This window comes from Marmota flaviventris, chromosome 10 (genome assembly GCF_047511675.1).
Source record: "Marmota flaviventris isolate mMarFla1 chromosome 10, mMarFla1.hap1, whole genome shotgun sequence".
Classification (NCBI taxonomy): Eukaryota; Metazoa; Chordata; class Mammalia; order Rodentia; family Sciuridae; genus Marmota; species Marmota flaviventris.
Window position 1 is genome coordinate 124,608,591 of NC_092507.1, and position 25,263 is coordinate 124,633,853.

A 25,263-nucleotide genomic window follows, 5' to 3' on the forward strand; every position below is an offset into this window, starting at 1 on the left:
TTTTTTATTTTGGTACCAGGGATTGAGCTCAGGGGCACTCAATCACTGAGCCACATCCCAGCCCTATTTTGTATTTTACTTAGAGACAGGGTCTCATTGTGTTGCTTAGTGCTTCACTTTTGCTGAGGCTGGCTTTGAACTCATGATCCTCCTGCCTCAGCTTCCTGAGCCGCTGGGATTACAGGTGTGCGCCACCATGCCTGACTAGAAGTATCATTTTTAAGGCTCCCAAATCATTAGTTCCTTCCCAACAACATGACAACTATAGTCTTAGTATTTTTAAAAAATAGCTTTATTTTATTCATTTTTATTTTATGTGGTGCTGAGGTATGAACCCAGGGCCTCTCATGTGCTAGGCAAGTGCTCTACCACTGAGCCACAACCCAGCCCCACCCAGTTTTAGTATTTTTGATGAATGAGTATTATAACAAAAAGGATGTCAGTAATATTTTTAAACCGATTTATCCTTATCTGCTATATCAAATCTATATCCAGTTGAAATATAGATGTAATGTCCAAATATAAATACAGACCTTTTGGTGTGTGTGTGTGGTGGGTACTGGGGATTTAATGCTGGGGCTCTCTGCCACTCAGCTACGTCCCCAGTCCATTATTTTTTAAATTTTATTTTGAGACAGGGATTGCTAGGTTACTGAGGCTGGTCTCAAACTTGTGATCCTCCTGTTAACAGTGTCCAAAATTCTTAATTTGAGTTTCAAGACCGTCCTTAATGAGGCTCGTACTGATGTCTTTTAGCCTTAGCTCTCTTGGTGCCCACAACCTGACTTCTCACATTTGGTAGGTCCGTCATCTCAAGGTGTCTGTCTTTTGAGGACTTGCCATTAGCTCCAGCTAAACATGTGCCGTCTTGTCGGGTGGTTCCAGTTATTGGAAATATCCTGCTCCCTCCTCTGCTTAACCATGGCAGGAGATCTATCCAAAGACAAGGGGGGTTTTGAGTTTAGGAAACAAAGACTGCGAGTGCTGCCCTGGGCGTTGAGTTAAAAGAGGGAGAAGTGGCTACAGAAGGTGGCAAACGCTTGGTTGGAGCTGGACAGTCATGGGCTGCCCTGGTCTGCAGAGCCTCCGCCCCAGCCGCGCTGTGTGGTGCTGCCGGGCACCGTCTGTCTTCACGTCCTTCCTTCACACCCAGCCAGTCGGGTCGGGCCCACCTCTCCTCTCACCCATCTTTGCTGGGTTCTTCTCTCTTTCATTTATAGTATAAAATAAAAATTTCTTCCAGGAAAAAAAATGGTGTTCTCAATTTTTTGACTTGCTTATTTTGCGGTCTTGTGGGAGGATGGAGAAGAGTTCTGTGGTAAAACACACACACACACACTTACCCAATATTTGAGGACTGTTGTTAAATCTGTTTTTTAATTTACTGGTGCGAATGTGGGGAAAAGGCAGGTTCACTCTGGCAGTGAGGAGGGGTGTCGGGAATGAACCGACTGACCCTCAGGTGCTGCTCCCGACTCTCTGGGTTGTTTTTTCTCTGTTGTTGGATTCATCTTTCTTGACTTTTTAAAAAAAGTTTCTTCTGGCACAAAGCTCATAAAGCTGTGGAAAGAAGGTGAAAAGTTTGTGTTATTATCTCACATTGTGGAATTGAAACAATACACCTCACGCGGTAAGAGTCTGTCCTTGTCCTGGGACGGACGGTTTCCTAGGCCTTGATGACCAGAGGGAATGGAAAGGGGAAGGAAACGTAGAATACGCCTTGTCCCTCCCTGTGGGGAGGACTGGGAGTTGGCACCAGCGGCGTTTTACCACTGAGCTGTATCCCCAGTGTGCTTCATTTTTTATTTTGAGGCAGGGTCTCAGCTTATTTGCTGAAGGTCTCACTGAATTGCTGAGGCCAGCCTTGAACTTGTACCCCTCCTGCCTCAGCTTCCAGAGTGTCTGGAATCACAGGTGTCGGCTCCGGCCCCGTGTACGCTGTGTCTTGTTGTTAGACCAGAGTCGTATCCCTGGGCAGACCTGGCTGACCCTGGAGGAGGTGGGGAGGGAGCAAACCTTGGTCTCTGCTGGCTGCAAGGTGGGACAAAGAAGAAACAGACGCTGCTCAGAAAGTTCAGGTGGCTTCCCACACACGGCAGGGGGCTGTTGGCAGAGTGACCTCGGGTCAGGAACGCCACTGAACTCGGCTTCCAGCAAACTCCCCCTCCCTTTCCTCACACATAAGCCCAGTAACTTGGTCGATATGATCCTTCTGGACCCAAGAAAATGTGGACTTTTTATTCTACTGAACATTATCTCTTCCATAGTTCCGCTGAGCCTTCAGTTGGAAGAGGAGGATAAAGAAAAAGAAGCTGATAAATAGTACATATTTTCTTGTTTAATCGAATATTCAGCGTTGAATTTTCTTTCTTTTTGGGGGGGGTGTGTGTACCTATAAAGTTACTTGAATTGAATATAGGAGAAAGATCATTAAATGTTAGTGTTCACTTTTCACCTGACTGAAACCAGGACAGAAGCTCAAGAGATCTTGTTCTAGGACAACTTGGGAGCTGAAGGTGGTTAGTGAACGTGATACTAGACTACAGGGAGCAAGGTTTTGTGGTTAGACTTTTTCTCCTTTAGAGTTTTTATTATACCTGAAGAAATAAAATTTATTTTATTAATAACAGTAGCCTAGGGGCTGGGGTTGTGGCTCAGCAGTAGAGCGCTCGTCTAGCATGTCCGAGGCCCTGGGTTCGATCCTCAGCACCACATAAAAATAAATAAATAAAATAAAGATGTTGTGTCCAGTTTTTAAAAAAATTAATAATAATAACAGTAGCCTAATCATCCCAGGGTATTTGGATTCAATAAATCATGTTGGAAGGGTCAGACTTCTGTAGAGTTGTATTTAAATATGGAAACTGGCAGTTCCATTTACGAATCCTTCCCAAGGATAAAAGGTAAGGTAGGTGTCTGTCTGATGATTTGCAGTTAAGGGGCCGGCATAGGGAGGTTTTGCTGGTCCTGATTCTGGAAGATGGTGATGGAGGTGGAGAGAGTAGGTCATTTCTGTTTCCTGATGAGTAATTGGGATATTTGCTTGTATGGGATTGTATGACTCACCATGAAAGCATCTGACCCATCATTGAAAGTTCTTTAAGAAATTTATTAAGAGCCAACTATGTGTCAGCTGTTGTCTTTTTGTTGGGGTAAATAAGACAAGTCTTTGTGTTTTCAGAACCTACATTCTGGTAACACTCCACCTGGTAGTTATTATTTTGAGGAAATCCTAAATAAAAATGGAATTAAGAATGCCAAGGACAGCCGGACGCAGTGACGCATTCCTGTCATCCCAGCAGCTCGGGAGGCTGAGGCAGGAGGATCGCGAGTTCAAAGCCAGCCTCAGCAACAGCAAGGCACTTAGCAACTCAGCGAGACCCTGTCTCCAAATAAAACACAAAATAGGGTGGGGATGTGGCTCAGTGGTCGAGTGCCCCTGAGTTCAATCCCCGGTACAAAAAAAAAAAGAGAGAGAGAAGAAGAAGAAAAGTGCCGAGGACAGGTGAAAACGCGCCTCAGTTACTTGTTATACAAAAGCATGATGAAAAGTTATTGGAAGTTCCAAATTTTTTTTATCTAAGGGGGAAAACCCTCTTTCACATTGTAAATGGTGCTCAGGGGACTTAGCTACAAAGTATTTATACAGTCAGTCTGGACATCCACTCTGTTGAGCAGCTGCATTGTTAAACCCTCCTCCCCAAGTCCGCGTCTTGCCTTCTTCCCTTTCCTGCAGTAGGTAAAGGCACGGGGCCTCACCTTGTAGCCAGTACATCTGTTCATCACCTGCACTGGCAGCCTGTATTTACCTGCCTCTCCCACGGCCTCCGTCCTACCCAGTAGGAAGTCTGACTCAGTGTGTTCCCCAGTGGTGGGACTTGAACCAGGGTGCTCCACCTGTGCACTCTACTGTCCTGTGTATCGACTTAGGACAAAACTCATAAAACCTTATAAACAAACAACCCTTTTAAAAAGTACAGGATTCTTATTTTTGTATCATTTCCTTGTTAAGTGCATGAATATTACATTCATTTTTCAAAGATGAAACAATATTTTGTGTGAAAATTTGATGATTCCCCAATCTTACTGAGCCACATCCCATTGCTTTCTGAATTTTTGAGATGGCCTCACTAAGCTGCCTGGCTGCCTTGAACTTGCTCCCTTTCCCTCAGCCTGCAAGTCACTGGGATCAGAGGCGCGTCACCACTGCCGCTTGGGGAGTTTTAGGACCTTGGACTCCGTTGAGGACATGGTGATAGCCAGGGCCCAAGGAACATCTCCCTCTCCCCTCCCGGAGAAAGCCAAGGCAGCAGAGGCACAGCACTCCCCTGCTCGTGGGCCGGACGTCCTTGTGAACATACCTCGGAAGGCCACCAGGCTTGTGAAGAGCCAGAACCACGGCTTTTCCTGTGGGAGACCTGAGCTGAGCGCGCCTCCACTCTGGCTGACCTCGGGGTGCGTTCTCTGTTTCAGTCCTGTCACCGTGTAGTTCCCTGTCTCTGGTTCAAAGGGGAGTCGGAATGATGAGAGGGTCTCTCCACCTGTGCACGGTGTCGAAATGCACTCTCTGCCCTGTGTAGCGACTTAGGACAGAACTTACAAAAACCTGATTAAACAACTCTTTTAAAAAGTGCAGGATTCTTATTTCTGTATCACTTCCTTATTTGTTAAATGCATGAATATTACATTCATTTTTCAAAGATGAAACAATATTTTGTGTGAAAATTTAATAATTCCCCAAGTCTTAAAAAGGAATCATGGATCGAGGGAAGGTTTCACAAATCATCTCCTTTCACATCATCTCAGAACATCTCACATGATCTCTAAGGATACCTCCCAGCATAATTCATTGTCCAAATAAGTATTTTTAACGCGGGTGGTGGTGGTGGTACACTTAAGCAGCAATAACTGTAGAATCCAGGGTTGCAGAGAGACCTTGGAGGAACTCCAGAGTTCTGCCAGAGACGGCTAAGACAGCTTAATCACCTTGGACCTGTGTGTTCCCAACTCACTCACAGACCGTCTTCTGGAGTGGATCAAGAACGTGACAAAATTAAAATCTTGGACGTTAGAATACATGTGGGTTTTTATCATCTACTTGCTGGGTGAGCTTAGTTGTCACAGGGCAAGTATAGCACCTACTTCAAGAGCACGTGGAGAGAAAATGAAATAACATTCATCACAATGCCTGGCACGTAGTAAGCACTCATGATGTGAAAAGCCTTGTTTAGTGATGTCACCTGTTACCTGTCTAGTCCTACTAGTTTCCAAAGGAAACCTGATCTCCACAGCTAGGGATTACCTGATGCGCTCTGATGCTTAAATAGGCGGAAAGGATGAGAAAGGCATTCTTTGTTAAGAAAAACGACCACAAGCAGAAACACTTAGAATGTATTAGGAGAATGTGAATACTAGACTGTAAGGAGCAAGGACTACACTGTACCTCATACTCTTCTCCAACGCCTGGCACTGTACCTGGGATAGATTATAAATATTTGTTAGGCAAATGGAAAAGGGTAACCATTTATTTAATTAGAGCAAGTATTCACAAAATAATAAAGTTTTGCAGAGCCTCCAGTGCCAGGATTTTTTAAAAAAAAATGCCTTATACTTTCTGAAGAGTAGTGGTGTGGAATATGCAAATTAGCATTTTAGTGTGTCTGGTGGCAGTATGTAGGATGGGTTGGAGGAAGAGACTTGTGAAGCGTCTTTGGGAAGCAAAGTAACTGACTGGCTTAGGGATGAGAACCACGGAATCACAAGGTCTGGTTGACTGCTCCCGCCCCGCCCTTCAGTGTGAATGTTGTGCTGGGATCAAACGGAACCAAGGTCTGCATTGAGAATCCTGTGCAGAAATCGGGCTCGGGAGGGTAGTGTTGGTGTCCAGGAGATGGTAGGGCATCTGGGAGCCGGGAGTCCACTTGTCAGTGGGGATGTTGACAACAAAAGAGACTAAGGGCTGGGGTGTGGCTCAGCGGTGGAGCGCTCGCCTAGCACAGGCGGGACCCGGGTTCGATCCTCAGCACCACCTAAAAATAAAGGCATTGTGTTGTGTCCATCTACACCTAAAAAAGAAGTAAATATTAAAAAGAGAGAGGCTGAAGCTGGAGAGGTTAATTTATGGGTCCTTTGCAAGGAGGTACAGGGATGGATATGAGGGTGGATGCAGACGGAGGAGAGGAAGTTGAAGGGGTGAAGGGTCTTAGGAAGGACTCAAGAGGTGAGAGGAAGAAATGGAAGAGAGAAGAAGATTAAAGAAACCCTATAGGTGGGGGGACCAGGGGACAGGTACAGAAGCCAACGAGGGGGAGTTTGAGGAAGGAGCCAGGAGTTAGAGAAGGGCCGGATGCCGCAGCTAGGTCTGCAGCTAGGTCAGGAAGATACTAAGAAGCAGGGAAGAGACTAGATCCACGGAGTGGAGCCCGGCGCGGTGGCGCACGCCTGCGATCCCAGCAGCTTGGGAGGCTGAGGCAGGAGGATCATAAGTTCAAAGCCAGCCTCAGCAATGGCGAGGCGCTAAGCAACTCAGTGAGACCCTGTCTCTAAATAAAATACAAATAGGGCTGGGGATGTGGCTCAGTGGTCGAGTGCCCCCGAGTTCAATCCCTGGGACAGAGAAAAAAAGTGAAGTACAAAATCTTAATTAATTAGTAACCAACCATAGGATACGATGAAAACATTTGTCAAATAGCTCCTTACTAGGTTTTTTATTTGGTGGGGGGAGGAGAGGATAATTATTTTTCTAATAATTAAGACAGTGTTGGAATTTTTTAGATGATATTAGCAGTGTCCTCTTATCCTCCTAGATTTATCCCCTAGATGATGACTGCCAACTCTTTTAAATGTCTTATTCCCTAAATACTATGCTCATATTGCCACTTGTTAATAGTGCAGCGTAAACATTACCTGTCGACCTTCTGTTGCGGTGATGATGATATGGTGCCCTCTTTCCAGTGCTCAGGATTGGGCCCAGGGCCCCATGCATGCTAGGCCAGCACTCTACTCACAGCCCAATTCAAATTCTGTAAATGTCATTTTTGCAGAGTAATGTGCAGTTTCTTTTTGAAATTTTATTTTTTAAAATGATTTTTTGCTGACAGAATTTCCAGGTCCACGTCATGAATCTTTTTATCAGGTTTGTCATAGGTTCAGAAAGGTGATCTGTTAATTGCCTTTTTCTCCCCAGAGCTCTCCTCTCCCAAGTCCTCTCTTGCTCTCTTCTTTTTCCCCTTTTTGGCCTCTTTTCATTCTAGAATCTCCTTCCCTCTTCCCTCTTCCACGTTCTTGGAGCCCATGTGTCCACTTTCCTGCTTCGCTGTTTTGTTTTACTGAAGCACATCCCTCTGCACTTCTTCCAAAGTCCCCGTGAAAGGCTAGGTGTTTTGTCATTCGTATCTGAAAGCATCTCTTCTTACATTGATGGGTAGTTTGGCTGGATACATTGGGGGGGGGATAATTTTTTTTCACAGAATATGGAAGACTTGCTCTATTGTCTGGGAATACAGGAACAGAGAAGCACCCTCTGTTGGGCCCACGATGAAGTTGGGGCTGGGTGGCCATGTGCAGGCAGTGCCAAGGTAGTAATGGACCAGAGGACCCGCACAAGATGCAGGAGATGTGCAGAGGCCTTGCTGTCTTGGAGAGGTCGCGGTCCCGAGGGCCTGGGTCCTGTCAGCTCTCGGTGCTGTGGGGGTACTGGGTCCTGAACCCAGGACCTGCCCTCATGAGGCACGTGCTCTACCACAGAGCTATACCACCTGTCCCCTGTCAGCTTTCTGATGTCTGATTCTGAGAAACAGCTGAAGGCAACTGTATTATATATTCTGCTTTATCTCTACCCACACCTTGAGTCCGTGGTGGCTTCAGTAGGTTTCTGTTTCTTGCAACTAAATGCTCCTTAAGTCAAGCCCCCATTTTATCTCAAATGCACCCCCCTGCCTTTTTTAGAAATATAGCCATATCTTAAGGAGAACTCTAAATTAGGAGTTAGGAAGCCTAAACCCCACACCTGTGCCTGTTTTTACTAGCCCCAGCCATTTATAATGACAACTCTTTTCACCCCCACTGTGACTCAGTCTCCCAATAAAAATAAGATGGCCACTCCCAAGATTTTTTTTTTTTTTTTTTTTAGTTGTTGATAGACCTTTATTCTATTCATTTATATGTGGTTCTGAGAATGGAACCCAGTGCCTCACACATGCCGGGCAAGTGCGCTACCACTGAGCCCCAGCCCCAGCCCAGACTTTTTGAATTAAAGACAATGAGATTTCCTTCGCATGTGTGTTTTGAAAAAATGGCACTATCTGCCAGTGGGCATGATGCCAAAGGATTGAGTGACAAGAAGGACTTTCCCCAAGATGGAGAGTACCTATGATGGCATTAGGGATATCAGGGACTTACCTGTGACTAAAACAGAGAAAAAATGGCCTTGAAGGTGCAAACCCAGTTTCTGGCTCCTGGCACAGCACTGGTACGTCCCGATGTCCCCTGGTGTGACTCTGTTGATGGTGTACACCAGCTGAGAGGACTTCTCACTGACATCGTCCATCTCGGGATCCCTCTTAGGTCTCAGCTGCTTCAGGCTGACCTCAGAGGAGCAGTTCCAAGATCTGTCTTTGCACAAAAACACTATGAACCCCTCGGCTTCTTCTCTCTTGTGCCACAGCGTACAGATGAAGGTCAGTTGCTCTCCGTGCTGGGAAGCTGAGCTGGTGATGTGTAGGCCTCCTGGAACGTGAAGAGCAGGTTACCCAGAGGGGCCAGGTGGAGCGGCTTGGGCCCACCATAGCTGCTCCCTTCACGGGAGGTCTTTAGCCCAACCTAGCAGCTACCCTGGGAGACAAGAGACAAGTTCTGACTCTGACTGCAGGCCAGTTACCTAACTCCGGAGCAGTGAGCAGCATGTGCACCTGGGAAGGGGAGTTCAGAGACAATGAATCAGCTTAGTTTCCACACTGTGCACCGGGCCAGGGATGTGACGGACAAGACAGGGGCTTCACCAAGAGTTACAGCCTAATACAGAAACAGATTAGCAGAGAATCATAACACACTTAGAGATTCTCGCATCTATCCAAGGAATCAGGAAAACGTCACAGAGAGGTTTTAGTCCTTGAATTGAGACTTGAGAGTAAGTGCCCGGGTCCTGTCAGCTCTTGGTGCTGTGGGGGTGCTAGGTACTGAACCCAGGCCTGCCCTCCACAGAGCCACACCACCTGTCATTCCCTATGAAATGAAAGGGTGAGGCAGGGGCCTCCGGCAGTAGAGAGATTTAAAAATGGTCTTCATGTGGAATCAGAACGAGGACTGACTGGAAAAGCAGACAAGTTATTGAGGGACCATGACTTTCAAAGACCATGAATCTGCAGACTTGATGATCTTATCTATCGGTGATCTACAGCTTGGACACAGAAACGGAGAAGACAGACAGTGGGACGAACCCGGGGTGCTGCTCTGGCCCCGCAGGTGTCTTGACCTGACTTTCCAGCCCACTGACCTGCTGCGCCTGTGTCCCCTGCTCTCCTCACGTCCCTCCTTGCAGTTCACACTTTGTGACCCAATGCTGCAGGCTCTTCTGTCCGCCCTCCGCTCCCTGAACCTCGATTCCTTTCAAAACCCAAGCGTTGACTACATTCAGCTCCGCTAAAAATCCACCAGACGTGTACTGACCTTGCTGCCCCCCCCCACCTGGGGCCTGCTTCTCCTCGGTGGCCGTGGTAAGTCTACTCCCTTAAAAGAGCACTTCAGTTGGGGCTGGGGCTGGGGCTGGGGCTCAGGGGTAGAGCACTTGCCTAGCATGCATGAGGCCCTGGGTTCGAACCTCAGCACCACATAAATGTAAAATAAAGATATCGTGTCCACCTAAAACTAAAAGATAAATATTAAAAAAGAGTACTTTAGCACCTAGAGCCCTATCTGAGGGAAACCTGCAATCCCATTAATTCAGAAATATATTTATTTCTATTCTCCAAATTGAACTTATATAGGGTCTTTATTAGAATGCTTTCTTATCCACCTAATCCTCACTGTAGTCATGGAGACAGGTATCATTGTTACCATTTTATAAATAAACCAAGGCACAGGTCATTGGGTTGCTGAAATTGACAAGATTGTATTATGTGGGTTTCAGATCCACACCTTAGGAACGTGCAGCGGGTGAAGCCTGAAGGAATCCTATGGCCCAGATTACGAGGCTCTCGTCAACATATACAGAGGGAAGATGTCTGACGGAGAAGGCAGCAATGCTAGCACAGTGAGGAAGAAGTCACCCGCCCACCAGTGTCAGGAAGAGTGGGCCCTTTTCTTACACACACACACACACACACAGAGCAAAACTTGGAATCATCCCTCCCCATGAGCCCAGGGTTCCCCGAAGTCCCCTCTCCCCGGGGGTCCTTACCACCAGGCTGCATGTCCACAATTGTCATCAGGATGACCAGGGCACAGCAGCCTCTGCCAGGTGCCGCCAGTGTCCTCCACATTGTCAGCAGCCGCGGGAACTTGAAGTTAATGTCGGTTTTGCCGATGTCCTTGGCTTTGAGCTCCTGAAAGCACAGGGGAACCCCTAGACGGAGCTTCCAGAGCTTGAGGCCCGTCTCCCTGTTTCAGGCCTCGTTTGGCTGGCTGCGGTGAAGGTGGAGGGAGCTGGGGCACTGAGAGTCCAGCTGGGGCCGGGCCGGGGCTCAGCAGCAGAGCACTCACCTCGCACACGTGAGGCACTGGGTTCCATCCTCAGCACCACGTAAAACAAATCAGCGAAGTGAAGACATTGAGCATGTCTTCATAAAAGAGTCTAGTGGCCTGGAAGTGGGACCACAAACCCAACGAGGTGTATGGGAGACAGGAGTCGGGGCCGGAGAGAGGCCCAGGGACACACCGATGCCTCTGTTCACAGAGGGGTTTTTCTAAGTTAAATTGAATTTCTGGATCAAAGAATATGCACACTGAATCTTTTTTCACCCTGATCATCTTGCTCGCCAAAAGGTTGTTGACATTTAGATGTTCACCAGGAATGCTTGATAGTGTGCATCTGCTCATGCCCTTGCCTGTGTTGGATTTATTTGTATTTCACATTTTTTGCCAATCTGAAAGATGAAAAATTAGATCTTACTGTGGTTTTATTTGCATTTCCATGACTGGTGAGGTTGAAGATCTTTTCATGTGTTTATTGGTCATTAGTATTTCCTCTTTTATTAATTGCATGTTCATATTTTTGCATTTTTGTAAAACTCAACTTTTAGGAGTTTTCTCTATATTAGAGAGATTAATCTAGCTGCTATTTCTTTTTCCTTTGGTACTGGGGATTGAACTCAGGGACACTTAACAACTGAGCCACATTCCCAGACATATTTGTATTTTATTTAGAGGTGTTCTCGCTGAGTTGCTTAGAATCTCTCTTTTTTTTTTTTTTTTTTTCAGTCCTGGGAACTGAAACCAGGGGTGCTCTACCACTGAGCTAAATTTCCAGCCCTTTTTATTTTTTTAATTTGAGACAGGAGCTCATTAGATTGCCAAGGCTGGCCTTGAACTTGTGATCTTTCTACCTCTGCCTCCTGAGTAGCTGGAATCTGAAGCATCACCACCACACCTGGCTGAACTTTTAAAATCGACACATGGGCTGGGATATGTAGCTCAGTGGCAAAATATTTTCATAGCAGACTGAAGGCCCTAGGTTCGATCCTCTGAACTACAAACAAAAACAAAAAACATAGAAAATAATAAAACTGGACATACGATTATTGTATGCATTTATGAGTATGGGAGTGTTAATATAGCAAGTGTATAATGATCAAACCAAGATAATCAGCATTCCCAGCTCCTCAATAATCTCTTTGTATTGGGGATCTTAAAACTCCTCTCTCTAGTTCCTTATTAAATATATGACATGTACAGCATTTGTGAAACACATTATTAAATATATGATGCGTATGTAGAGAAATGTATTTTATATACACATGATTGTAGCCACAGTTACCCTGCTGTGCTATGGACCACTAGGACTTCCTCCTCCTGTCTAACTCTATTTTGGTACCCATTATCCAACCTCCTTGGGTCTTCCCTCCCCTTTTATGGCCTTAGTGACTACTATTCTACTCTGTTTCTATAAATTTCATATTAAAAACATTTTCTGCCAATTTGTTCTTGTCTCTTGGTTATAGTGCTTTTTTTTTCTCTTAAAAATTTGCATTTGTATGTAGTGTTAAATGAACATTTCTTTTTAGTTGCCTGAGTTTCCAGTGTTGTTTAAGAAATTTCCCTTGGCTTAAGGTTATTGTTTTCTTCCAATATTTTTATTGTTTTACTTTTTAGTAGATGTGCTGCTAAAGTGAGCACCATTGTTTACCTTTATTTATTTATTTATTTTTGGTACTAAGGATTGAACCCAGGGGTGCTTAAACACTGAGCCACATCCCTAGCCTGTTTTTTTTTATTTTGAGATGGGGGTCTCACTAATTTGCTTTCAGCCCTGCTAAATTGCTGAGGCTGGCCTTGAATTCTAATCCTCCTGCCTCGGCCTCACAAGCCTCTGGGATTACAGGCGTGCACCACTGTGCCTGGCTACTTTTTATATTTATATCTTCTAATGGCCACTAAAAAATTACACCCGTATCAAAAAACACAAACTGAAAGACAAGACAAAAACCCTGAGTATCATCAATAGGAAGATGATCAATGAACTGTGATCTGTACAACAGAATATCAGGCAGCCATACGCCCATGACTCTGTTTCGGTTCCTAACGGGTGGCATGTACAGCGGTGGTTCTGTCCTTTATAAGGGGAGTGGGGGAGGGACACAGCTGCAGAAGAAGCAAGGGAAAAGGGGACTTTTGGGTGGGTACTAGGGATTGAACCCAGGGGTGCCCAACCACTAACCCATGTCCCCAGTCCTTTTTGTTTTGAGACAGGGTCTTGCTAAGTTGCTTAGGGCTTTGCTAAGTTGCTGAGGCTGCTCTCAAACTTGCAATCCTCCTGCCTCAAGCCCCCAAGTCACTGGGATCACAGGTGTGCACCACTACCCCCAGCTCAGAAAAGGAAACCGAAGGAGAAGTAAAAAAAAAACTCAAAAAGAATTCACAGTCAAGGGTTTAGAAGAAGCTTTGTAGACCTCAGAAAGCTCCTTAAAAAGTCTGAAAGCACGGACCCCAACCCCAAAACCTTCTCATTGATAGAGAAGCATGTTCATGGTGCACCGTCTGCTCACGGGCACATTCATGATGAACAAAGGAGCATCCAAGCAACCCCATGCACGTGTCTGAAGTGACGTCTCCTGGAGAGAAGCCTCGAGGAGTCCTGCAGGATGGATCCCAGAAAGAGGCAGTGCCTCCACAGGAGACCACAGTCCCCTGTGGGTCAGGGCCCTAAAGGCCTTCCAGTGGGAAGAGACGCGAGGTGCAGGACAGTGACCCTGGTGGTCCTGACCTTGGTAGGCTAGGCTAATGGGGGGGGGGGGTTTGTGGTGCTGGGGATGGAACCCAGGGCCTCACACGAGCCAGGCAGGTGCTCCACCCCTGAGCCACAGCCTAGCCCTTGTTTTTATTTTAATAGAAAAGACGTTTTTAAACATTTGAAAATAGGAAAAGGCTTACAGAATATTAATCTGTTTTTATATAGTTGTACAATGTGTTTGTGTTTTAAGCTGAGTTTTACGAGTCAAATTTTAAAATCAAGTCCATAAAGTAAAAATGTTGCAGTAAGCTAAGGTTGGTTTATGGTTGAGGAAGAAAGGGTCATCAATGTGAGTGGCCCAAGTTGACAATGTTATAGGGTTTACTGTAGTGTGCAATAGTGGCCTTGCTCACCCAGAACAAGTCACTACTCGGGTGCTCTCAAGTCCCATCCACAGGAGGAGGCGCTGGTTCCCCACCACTGTCACACCTTTGACTTTCCACTGCTGCGCAGGGGTGAAAGGCTGTTGATTGTGCCTATCGATTTCAGACTCAGGGACCTTCCCTTACTCGATCCTGTCATTATTTGCAAGACTCTTTCCGTTGATCCTCCTGGATTTTTCAGTTGTACATTATTCAGTTGTACCATTTTATATCTCTAATTTCTTTCTTTTAATTGTGTTGGTTACTATCTCCAGAAAGTGTTAAATGATGGTGGTGATATTGACCCTCAGTCTTTTTTTCCTAATTTACTGTTAGATGTTTTGGTTGTTTTCTTGTGAACCATGATGCTAACTGTGGGGATGACAGATATTTTGTTATGTTAAGGAATATTCTTTTTTTAACATTTTTTTTTTTTTTTTTTTTAGTCGTAGATGGCCACAGTACCTTTATTTTATTTTTATGTGGTGCTGAGGATGGAACCGAGGGCCTCGCACTTGCTAGGCAAGCGCTCTGCCACTGAGCCACAGCCCCGGCCCCCTTAAGGAATATTCTTTACTTCTAGAGTTTAAAAATAATCAAGAATGGATGCTGAATGATTTTTAATTGCCTTTAAACATCAACTAAAATGACCACAGGATCTTTCTTTATAGACAAGTGAGTTTGATGATCAATGTTGATAGGTTTCCTGAAATTGATAGTCATGCAATTCTAAATAAAGACACAAAAAACCCAAGATTATTTGCTCATGGTATATTATTCTTTAACTACACTTCTGAATTCTGATTTATAATATTTCATTTAAACTTTTACTTCAATATTCTCAAATAAGACTGACTTTTAAAATTTTGGGGTGTTTTTTTTTAATAGAATTTTAGAATAAATGTTATTCTTACTTTAGAAAAAGATTTTGGAGGGCTGGGGGAGCTACTCAGTTGCCAGAGTGCTTGCCTAGCATTCACAAGGCCCTGAGTTTAATCCCCAGCACCACCACCACCACAAAAAAAAAAAAAAAGATTTTGAAATAATCTGTTCTTTATAGATTTAGTAGAATTCTATAGTGACATTCTCTGGCCCTAATGCTTCTGTGAAGTTGGACCTTGATAACTTTTCTCTATTCCCGTTTGGTAGTTAGTCGTTAAATATTTTCTCTTTACTGGAACCAGTTTTGGTTGATTATAAGTGTGTGTGTGTGTGTGTGTGTGTGTGTGTGTGTAAGAAAATTATCTGTTTAATTCCCAATTTGTATTCATGAAACTGAGAAATGAATCCCTTTTAATTCTATAAACTTCCTCTGCGGCTGGGCTGGGGCTCAGGGGTGGGGCTCTTCCTAGCATGTGTGAGGCCCTGAGTTCTATCCTCAGCACCACATGAAAATAAACTGAATAAAGGTCTTCTGACAACCAAAAGTATTAAAAAAAAAAAAAAACTTCCGCTGCATCTGTGGCTTTTTAAAAACTTTTTGTTTTGGGTATTTGTGCTTTCTCTTCCTTTTTTTTCTTGATTACATTAGTTAATTATCTTTTTTTGCTTTTTTTTCCTGAATAAATAGCTCATTTTACTTATTAGTTGTGCCATTTTCTATTTTCTTACTTATTGATTTCCACATTTCACTGTTAACTCTTATCTTTTGCTTTCTTAAGATTTAATTTTTTTTCATTTTCTAAATTCCTGAGTTAGATACTTTATTTTCATTTTTTAGTATAAAAATCACTTAATTTTTCTTTTGTTATCACTTAAACTGATTCTTATAGGTTCTGATATGGAATATTTTCCATTTACCATTATTTCCTAACTAAGGGAGTGTTTTACAGATGCCTGCTTCTGTTTTGTCATTAGTTTCATGGCATCATGGTGGGAGACTTTTGTCACATATATTTATAGACCACAGAGAAAGGCGTGAACGATAACACATTGTTCATGTTGTTCACCTCAGGGATGTTATGAGGGGAGTGGGGCAGTCTATTCATTTTTCTCTGTAGCATTTAAAATTGTTTGATTTGCTGTGAGAAACCTATAATACTTATATAATTTAATGAACACAGACTCGTATGTGCATGCATGTGTCTGATTATAAATATAGCTGTGTCCATCTGCACATGTGCACTCACACTCACACACACACACCACACACACACACACACACACACATACACGCCTGGAAGGCAATATTTCAAAATGTAGAGAGTGTTTTCCTTGGTAATGGCACGGGAGTTTAGGGAACAATAAAAGGGATTTTTTATGTGTTTTGTAGATTACATGTGTGTGTGTTTACAATAACAATTTTAAGAAAAAAATATCCTGGTCAAATTATGGGGTCAAAGTAAAACATACATATGTTTGTGGAATTAATAAAAAGAACATGATAAAATGCCGGACAACAGAATATATGAAGAGACAGGAAGACATCAGAATGGAGGGCTCTAAGGCAGGTGTCTGATAACTGAATGCGCGTGACCCAGGAGTGTTCACGGCCTCCTAAGAGGTACAGGGCACAGTCAGTCGTCCCACTGTCATCTGTCTCCCTTCCAGACAGACCCACCCTCATGCTGACTCTCACCGTGAAGCATCGTCCTACAGCACAACCTCCAGGGACCAGGGCACAGTCTGGAATATGGGGCTTAATTGAAGTTCTAAAAACAAACTTCCTCTTGGTCTCTGTGGTCTGTGAATATATGTAACAAAGGTCTCCGACCATGACGCCACGAAACCAGTGACAAACTCACAAGCAGGCAGCTGTGAAGGGCCAGGCAGCCTCCAGATGGCTGTAGACAGCGACGGAGCCTGGGCCTCCACCAGGACCCCTGGCCCAGCCCAAACTGCCCAACACAGAACTGCGAGCTCATGAATAATCATCTTTGAATTTATTCTGGGGGTATTGAGGATTGAACCCAGGGCACTCTGCCATTGAGCTACATCCCCAGCCTTTTCATTTTTTATTTTGAGGCAGGGACTCACTAAATGCCCAGTTGGGCCTCCAACTTGTGATACTCCTGCCTCAGCCTCCTGAGTATCTGGGATTACAGGTGTGTGCCACCACAAGAGGCTGGTACATTCTCCCCACCCCCTCTGTTAATATTTATTTTTTTAGTTGTAGTTGGACACAACACCTTTGTTGTATTTATTTATTTTCACGTGGTGCTGAGGATTGAACCCAAGGCCTCGCATGTTTCTAGGCGAGTGCTCTACCACTGAGCCACAGCTCCAGCCCCGCCCTGTACATTCTCTTTTAAGAGGCACAGATTTAATGCCATAATATTATATTTTTTGTTGGACTCAACGACACTGTTTGATCTAATTGGAAGTAATATATACATGATCATCTGACTAGTGCGCCTCACTGGTGTCAACTGGTGGAACACACCTATAGGGCCAGGTGCAGAGGTGGTGGCGTATGCCTGTAATCCCAGCGGCTCGGTGCGGCCCTAAGCAACTCAGTGAGACCCTGTCTCTAAATAAAATCCAAAATAGGGCTGGGGTGGGGTTCAGTGGTCAAGTGCCCCTGAGTTCAATCCATGGTACCCTCCCCCACAAAAAATAAACCTCTAGACATAACACAGATCATCACTTGGTGTATTAGAACAAATGTAAACCTTGACCATGTAAAATTTTAAGAAGTAAATTACAGTAGCTGGGCGCAGCGGTGCACACCTGTCATCCCAGCAGCTCGGGAGGCTGAGACAGGAGGATCATGAGTTCAAAACCAGCCTCAGCAACGGCAAGGTGCTAAGCAACTCAGTGAGACCCCGTCTCTAAATAAAATACAAAATAGGGCTCAGGGGCCGAGTGCCCCTGGGTTCAATCCCTGGTACCCCACTGCCCCCAAAAATACATTACAAAAAAGACATACCCCACTGCCCCCAAAAGTACATTACAAAAAAGACAAAGGAGAAGAGCAAAAATGTCCTTGTGATTCTCCCAATCTTCAAACGGTAGTTTAAAAAAATCATATAAAACCTTTAGGTTTACATATTCTATTTAAATTTATGAAGATGAGCCCTGGAAGGACTGAAGCATTGGATATCACTACTAAATACTGAAAGACAGGGGAATATTGGGATGTTAAATTCCTCTTCTTTAATCAACTGGGGGGGCAGTCAATAACTGTTCTTCAAAGGACCAAGAAACAAAGGTATATAATTTGAAATTCGTCAGGTATGGTGCATGCTTATAATCCCAACGACTCGGGAGGCTGAGGCAGGAGGATCACAAGTTGGAGGCCAGCCTCAGCAATTTAGTAAGACCCTGTTTCAAAATAAAAAAGACTAGCGATGGACCTCTGAGGTAAAACACCCCTGGATTAAGAAAGAAAAGAGAAAGAAAGACTAAAATACATTATGACATTAACCATCAGAGGGGTCAAATGGAAAATATTTAAAGTGGTGGTGAATTCTAGGGGGATTACTGCAAGCCAAGAGAGAGAGGAATGCACAGTGGGCTGGGGCGGGGGCTCAGGGGTAGAGCACCTGCCTAGCACCTGTGAGGTGCTGGGTTCCATCCTCAGCACCACAGAGAAACAAATAAATAAATCTAAATCACTCGTGTCCAACGACAGCGAAAAGCAAAACATTTTTTAAGAGAAGGCCCAGAGCAGTTTCTCCCGTGTGGTGCGCACTGTCTAGGGTGCTGCAGTGTGCACTCTGCGACTGCGGCCTAGCCCCAGCCCCTCACCCTTCCTCCCCACCACCTTCCCTGGGAGCCTCTGTGAAAGGCAAGGCCCTGGGTCCCCTGGGCCACCCAAGGGACCACGCTGCCTCCTTCCCACCCTTTGAAAGCCGGGGCTGGGCGAATCAGATGTGCGGAAGGTGACAGTGGGACCATGCTCCAGGGCCCCTTCATATTCTGGTACCTCAGCTTTACCCCAGGTTCCCGCTAACCCAGAGTTTAGTTCACAGAAAACTCCCAGCTCTACCTCTGTTCATCCTTCCTCCTTCCGCCTCCCAAGTCTTCATCACACCCTGGGCTCCAGCCTAAGTCTTAATCGCACGTCTGAGGCCCCTCCTGGCCCGCGACCCACAGTAAAGCAAAACAGCCAGGTAAATGCAGTAGAGAAAGAGTCATAAAGATAAGCAGACAGCTATGAAAGACTCCCATAGCTCTTTGTGCTACAAAGTTAGAAAAGCTGGTTGAAATGATTTTCTATAAAAATACCAATGACCACCCGGCACAGTGCAGATGCCTAGGATCTCGGCAACTCAGGAGGGTTGTGAGTTCCAGACCAGCCTCAGCAACTCAGCGAGGCCCTAGACAACTCAGTGAGACCCTGTCTCAACGTAAGAAATAAGGGGTGGGGCTGTAGCTCAGAGGTGGGACACTTGCCGCCCATGGACGAGGCCCTGGGTTCAATCCTCAGCACCACATAAGAATAAAACAAATAAAGGTATTGTGTCCATCTGCATCTAAAATATATATTAAAACATGATGAAACATAAAAAGGGCTGGGGTGTGGCTCAGTGATTAAGCACCCCTTGGTTCAATCCCTAGTACCAAGACAAACAACAAAAAATAACCTACAATTGAACAAAATTCACTCAAAAGAGAAAAGAAAGGAAAAAGAAAAAAAGAATTACCCTGATCTGATCATCATGTATCGTGTGTACTGGAATGTTACACTGTACCTCATGAATATGCATGATTGCTATATGTCAATTAAAATATAAATCTATTTTTAAAAAAGCACACTTAAAAGCCCCAGTAATCGTGGAATGAATTAAGAATGTTATTTGGTAATATCTTTCCAGAAAGCACTACTTTGGATAGTTTGGGAGGAAATACTTCAAAATAATTTTGCTGCTAGTCAAATAGTTTGACAGCATTAGAAAAAAAAAATCTCATTTGTTTTTACTAATACTAAACCCTTACAAAGTATTTAAAGGATGTCTAGGGCTGGGGCTGGGGTGGGGACTCAGCGGTAGACGCTTGCCTAGCACTTGTGAGGCCGTGGGTTCAATCCTTAGCACCACATAGAAATAAACAAAAATAAAGGTATTGTGTCCACCCACAACTAAGAAAAAAAAAACAGGTCTACAAAAAAATAAATAAAAAATAAAAGAACACCTATAGACCGACCTTGATTATTGTGAAAATCTTAACAAAATGCTAACAAACCAGAACCGCAGGATATAAAAGACATGATGCGTTATGACAAGTGGAATGGAATTCACTTTTTGAAATATTTAGATGATTCAGTACTAGAAACTCTATGAGAATTACTATTCTAACAGATCAAAGAGAAAGTCATTATCTTCTGATGAAATCTTACATTCCATTAAAACTCTGAGTAAAATGGTGATGGATGAATACTATTTAAAATTATATATATATGTCTATAATAAAATTCCAGCATTATATTTAATGGGAAAATATAGGATCATTTCTATTAATATTGGGAACAAGGTGAAGATGCTTCCTATTTTCTCTACTATTTTACATTGTTCTGGACATGTTAGACACTGGATTCAGACAGTAAAGTAAGGGGTATAAATATTAGAAATCGTGAGGCAAAATCGGTATTTCTTTGTTTTTATTTTTTTGCTACTGGGGATTGGATCCAGGGGAGCTTAATCACTGAGCCACATCCTCAGCCCTTTTATTTACATTTCATTTTGAGACAGGGTCTCACTAAGTTGCAGAGGCTGGCCTTGAATTTGGGATCCTCCTGCTTCAGCCTCCTGAATCAAAGGGATTACAGGCATGTACCACCGTGCCTGGCTAAAATTTCTCTCTCTCGTTGTTGATGTACCTTTATTTATATGCAGTGCTGAGAGTTGAACACAGGGCCTCACACATGCTAGGCAAGTGCTGTGCCACTGAGCCACAACCTTAGCCCCTAAACTTACTCTTTCTTACATGTGACATAACTTATATCTGAAAAACAAAAGAGATTTAACTATTAGAAGCAATAAAAGGTAGAGAATCTGCCTGGGCAGTACACAAATGAGGAACACCATGAAAAATTCTTCACTCTTAAAAGTGATCAGAGAGGTGCAAATTAAAAAAAAAAAAAAAAGGTCAGAGTTCAGAATTTCAGAATCACCACCTACGAGATGAGCAAAATTTTAAAAACTGGTAGATCCAGTTCTGGTTGGAGTACGAGGAAATATGTAGAAATGAATCATGTAATTATAATTTATATGAATAACAAACTGATGTATAAAACAAAATGTGACAAGGTGGTCATTTAATCATGGATTTTCTCAGGAACAATTACTAGTCAAAAAATACAGTAGAAGAAAAAACAGTAAATCATAAAAAACATAGCTGAAACTTTACCAACGGAGTACCTGAGAAAAATGTGGCAAGATCTGTGATAGGACCTACAGGACAGAAACTAGAAAACACTGTTAAAGAACAGGAAATGGAATCTAAGAGACGACCGTCAACTCTCCCATTGATCTATAAAGTCGTGGACGTCCTGGTAAAAGATCCCAACAGCAGCCAGCAGCCAGCTGCGGCCCTTCCCAGCCTCCACCTCCTTTTGTGCCACACCTTCGTTCGGCACCGAGTCCCCACTAGAGTGACCTAGTGACGTCCCTCTTTCTTTCCTTCTTTTTAACCTGGTGATTTTGAAAGAAAACGCTGAGTATCCGGAGCTGCGTGGTGCGCTGCCTTGGAGACTGGAGGGGGAGGCTGAAGGACTCCATCATCCCCAGGCTGAGGCCGGAGGCAAGGCAAGCTCCTGAGCCAGGCTGCGTCCAAATTCTGATCCTGGAGCCCCACAGCTGGAAGACGTGGGCCATGCCCTTAGTCCCTGGTCAGATTCTGGGCTCAGCCCTTAGGACTGGACTTACCTGACTTATCAGTGTTCACTGAGCATCCGGTAAGTCAGGCACCAGGGGGCACAAAGGTCACCGAGACACGGGAAGGTGTCTAAAGGTCACCGAGACACGGGAAGGTGACTACGTGCAATTTGGTGGTCACTGCGGTCTGTAGTCAGGCCAGGTCAGAAATCTGGCGTGGACGCCACTTCTCGTAGAATGTGAGAAAATGAGCTGACTGACCCATAAAATGGTGACCATCACCTTCCCTTCTTGGGATTGTTGTGAGGGTCAGTGAGAAACCTGTCCCTCCTGTGGCCCGTCCCTCCTGTGCCTCGTCCCTCCTGTGGCCCTCGTCCCTCCTGTGGCCCTCGTCCCTCCTGTGGCCCCCGTCCCTCCTGTGGCCCCCGTCCCTCCTGTGCCTCGTCCCTCCTGTGCCTCGTCCCTCCTGTGGCCCTTGTCCCTCCTGTGGCCCTCGTCCCTCCTGTGGCCTGTCCCTCCTGTGGCCCTCGTCCCTCCTGTGGCCCTCGTCCCTCCTGTGGCCTGTCCCTCCTGTGGCCCTCGTCCCTCCTGTGCCTCGTCCCTCCTGTGGCCCTCGTCCCTCCTGTGGCCCTCGTCCCTCCTGTGGCCCTCGTCCCTCCTGTGGCCCGTCCCTCCTGTGGCCCTCGTCCCTCCTGTGCCTCGTCCCTCCTATGGTCCCCGTCCCTCCTGTGGCCCTCGTCCCTCCTGTGCCTCGTCCCTCCTGTGGCCCTCGTCCCTCCTGTGGCCCTCGTCCCTCCTGTGGCCTGTCCCTCCTGTGGCCCTCGTCCCTCCTGTGCCTCGTCCCTCCTGTGGCCCTCGTCCCTCCTGTGGCCCTCGTCCCTCCTGTGGCCCTCGTCCCTCCTGTGGCCCGTCCCTCCTGTGGCCCTCGTCCCTCCTGTGCCTCGTCCCTCCTATGGTCCCCGTCCCTCCTGTGGCCCTCGTCCCTCCTGTGGCCCGTCCCTCCTGTGGCCCGTCCCTCCTGTGGCCCTCATGGCCTGGTGGACCTGCGTGGCCTCACGGGTCCTGCGTGCTCAACGCCCCGAGGGATGTCGTGGTGGCTACGTGGCACCTAAAGCTCTCCCGAGGGCCTTGGGGAGTGAGTCCTCCTGGTGGCTGCTGCGACAAGACTTGGGGGAGAGGCTCTGTCTCTGGCACTGCCGCCCGAGTCCACCTCAGAGGGGCTGCACACCCCAGCCTTCTCCGCAGGACTCCGGGGGAGGCCGGGGCGGCGTGTCGCGAGTTCAAGGCCAGCCCCAGCAACGCAGCGAGGTCCTGACAGTTCAGCAAGACCCTGTCTCTACATGAAAGAAGATGGCGTTTTAAAGAGGGCAGGGGTGTGCCTCGGCAATAAAGCGACCCCCTCAATCTCCAGCACCAAAAAGAAACTGAGTTCGACGCCGGGACCCAGAGAGGAGATCTCACTAGTGACTGGAGGGGCCTTCATTTCCAGCTGCACAGCCAGAGCCTGTTCAGAGCAGAGCCACACTCCCCGGTGCCGTGGCCCAGCCTGTACTCTCTGGAGGCTGAGGCCGGAGGGTGGCGAGGTCAGAGCCAGCCCCAGCAACGCCGCGAGGCTCCCTGTAACAGTGGCCCTTTGTGCTGTGAATGCAGCCCTGGCTGCTCTCCACGGGGACTTACTTACTTATTTCTCAACTTATTTTCTAAATGGACGTTTCTTTTTCTTCCTTTCTCCCTGCTTCTCCCTGATCTCAAGGGAAATGGGACCACCTTTCTTCCTCGTCCTCCGCAGAGCCGTCTGTCCCTGAGCACACACCCACCCTGGGAACCAAGTAATCCAGGCTTTGGGGAAGGAGTCAGAAGATCTCAGAAATGACTCAATCCCAAATTGTCGAGGGAATCACACTTCCAGCAGAGAACACCTGGAGAGACGCCTTTGAGTCACCTCTGAAAGCCCCCTGCTCCTGTGATGGCAGAGCCCCGGCCGTGGGGCACGAGCCCTGTGCCTCTCCTCTGCTAGCCCACAATAAAGCTTCCTTTTCCTTGTTCTCAAACTGAGTTCTGGGGCTGGGCCGGGGCTCAGTGGCAGAGCGCTGGCCTCGCCCATGTGAGGCCCTGGGTTCCATCCTCAGCACCCCATAAAATAAACAAACAAAATAAAGACATCGTGGCCATGTTTAACTAAAAAAAGTATCAAAAACCCTAAAACTGTGTTCTCGTTATTGGATTGGCACTGGGGACAAGGACCCAGCTCTCAGCAATTCTCCTGTCTCAAAGTAAGAAAGAAAAGGGCTGGGACGTGGCTCAGTGGTGGAGCTCCCTGGATTCAGTGGCCACTGCCGATGATAATGAGATAAAACACAAAGGAAACAAGGTCCCTCGAGACCCTTGTCAGGACAAGAACGTGTGACAGAGTGTAGCCTGACGCATCAGATAAAGCCTCGCTCCAGGACAGCAGGAGTCGTCACCACTGTAAGGAGATTTGAAAACCTCCATGGTTTCTGTTGACGGCAGATTCTGTGGCGACGCCCTGCCTGTGTTTATGATTAAGGCAGAACGCGACGTTCAATCAGAGATTGGCGGAAAAGACACATCGTCTCCCCCAGACCCATGGGTCCCACAGCGGACCGTCCATGGGCCTGGTAGAGGGCCACACCCCCTGAACTTCAGGGGCGGCCAGGTCCGTCAGAGCTCTGGAGCTGAACAGGGGATGATTCCCTCAACTGCGTGTGTCACCCTGAAACTCTCAACCTTATTCTGCCCACACCCCACCAGGGGCCGCGGCCGCTCTGTTCGCGGCAGCCCAGTGCATGCTCCCCCTGTGGCTGAGCTTCTGTCCGCGTGCCACCCAGGCAGCTCTGGGGGCCTAGCAGCTGTCCAGGCCTGGACGTGGGGCTCCACACCTCGGTACCTCTCTTCCGTAATTCATCCGTTTATTTGCTTTGTGCTGCCGGGGATTGAGCCAGGCGGGTGCCCGACCACTGACCACAGCCCCCCCCTCTTCCAGTGACTCTTTGTCTCCTCTTTATCTATGAAAAGGCCACTCTGTCCTTTGTCGCCCCATCCCCGCCCCATGCGCACCCCCACGAGGAGCAGCCCCATGTCTGCAGCAGTGTGCGGGGCTGGGCCTGTCGGGGAAGGCCCTTTCAGGTGCCCGCCTGGCACCCTCCTGTGACACCCTGTGGCTCTTCCCGGGAGCCCCTGGGAGAAGAGTGAGCACCCGCCCCGGCCCTCTCTTCCCCAGACTTCTGAGGGCAGAAGGTCTTGCCCCCAAGAAGCAGTTTCCCAGCGACGTCACCGAGGTTTGTCCCAACCCCCAGCCCCCGGCCCCGGCCCCTGTCCTGGGGTCTGGGGGTTCTGGACCGACGCTCTCTCCCTGAGCACAGCCAGCCCTCACCACAGCAGCTGTCACCGTCCCCGTTCCCAGACCTCAGGTCCCAGTGGCTCCCTTACCTCAGGACAGACGGACGGACGCGCTTGCTCTCAGGCTGCGAGCTCACGTTCTCAGACCAGCTCCCCACTTCCGCCTGCTGGCGCCTGCCGCTCTCCTACTTGGTCTTTGAAAACCACAGAGTAGGTTCTTAGCACTCGGGGGTCTTCCTGCCGCTGTCTCCCCTACCCGCACGGTAGGCTTTGCTCTTTTCTCTCCACCACCACCTCCTCCACTTTCCTCCCTTTCTACCACCCACCACCCATGTTTTTG

General features: G+C 46.7%; 1 protein-coding gene across 5 annotated transcripts; it reads right to left on the reverse strand.

Moving 5' to 3' along the window:
* Positions 1 to 274: 274 nt before the first annotated feature.
* Positions 275 to 25,097, reverse strand: Cd160 (CD160 molecule). Of its 5 annotated transcripts, none has more exons than XM_027956157.2 (5): positions 25,014 to 25,097; positions 10,397 to 10,541; positions 8,401 to 8,727; positions 4,362 to 4,541; positions 275 to 1,560 (listed from the first exon to the last, which is right to left on the reverse strand). In XM_027956157.2, the coding sequence occupies exons 2-5, from the start codon at positions 10,476 to 10,478 to the stop codon at positions 1,553 to 1,555; spliced, it is 597 nt and encodes a 198-aa protein (XP_027811958.1). In that variant the 5' UTR covers positions 10,479 to 10,541; positions 25,014 to 25,097; the 3' UTR covers positions 275 to 1,552. The 5 variants fall into 5 exon arrangements, with proteins under 5 accessions (XP_027811958.1, XP_027811961.1, XP_027811960.1 ...); XM_027956159.3 differs by lacking the exon at positions 275 to 1,560 and adding an exon at positions 1,567 to 2,103 and having other exon boundaries at positions 4,362 to 4,499; XM_027956156.3 differs by lacking the exon at positions 275 to 1,560 and adding an exon at positions 1,567 to 2,103.
* Between the last annotated feature and the right edge of the window lie 166 nt (positions 25,098 to 25,263).

Bases quoted from the DNA above. Each gene is read 5' to 3' on its own strand.
- Cd160 (XM_027956156.3), bottom strand. From the start codon at position 10,478: ATGTGGAGGACACTGGCGGCACCTGGCAGAGGCTGCTGTGCCCTGGTC. The intron at 8,728-10,396 runs GTAAGGACCCCC...TTCACGTTCCAG, and splicing joins TGTGGACATGCAGCCTGGTG to GAGGCCTACACATCACCAGC. The intron at 4,542-8,400 runs GTAAGTCCCTGA...CACCGTGCACAG, and splicing joins TTTCTCTGTTTTAGTCACAG to GTGGAGAGACCCTCTCATCA.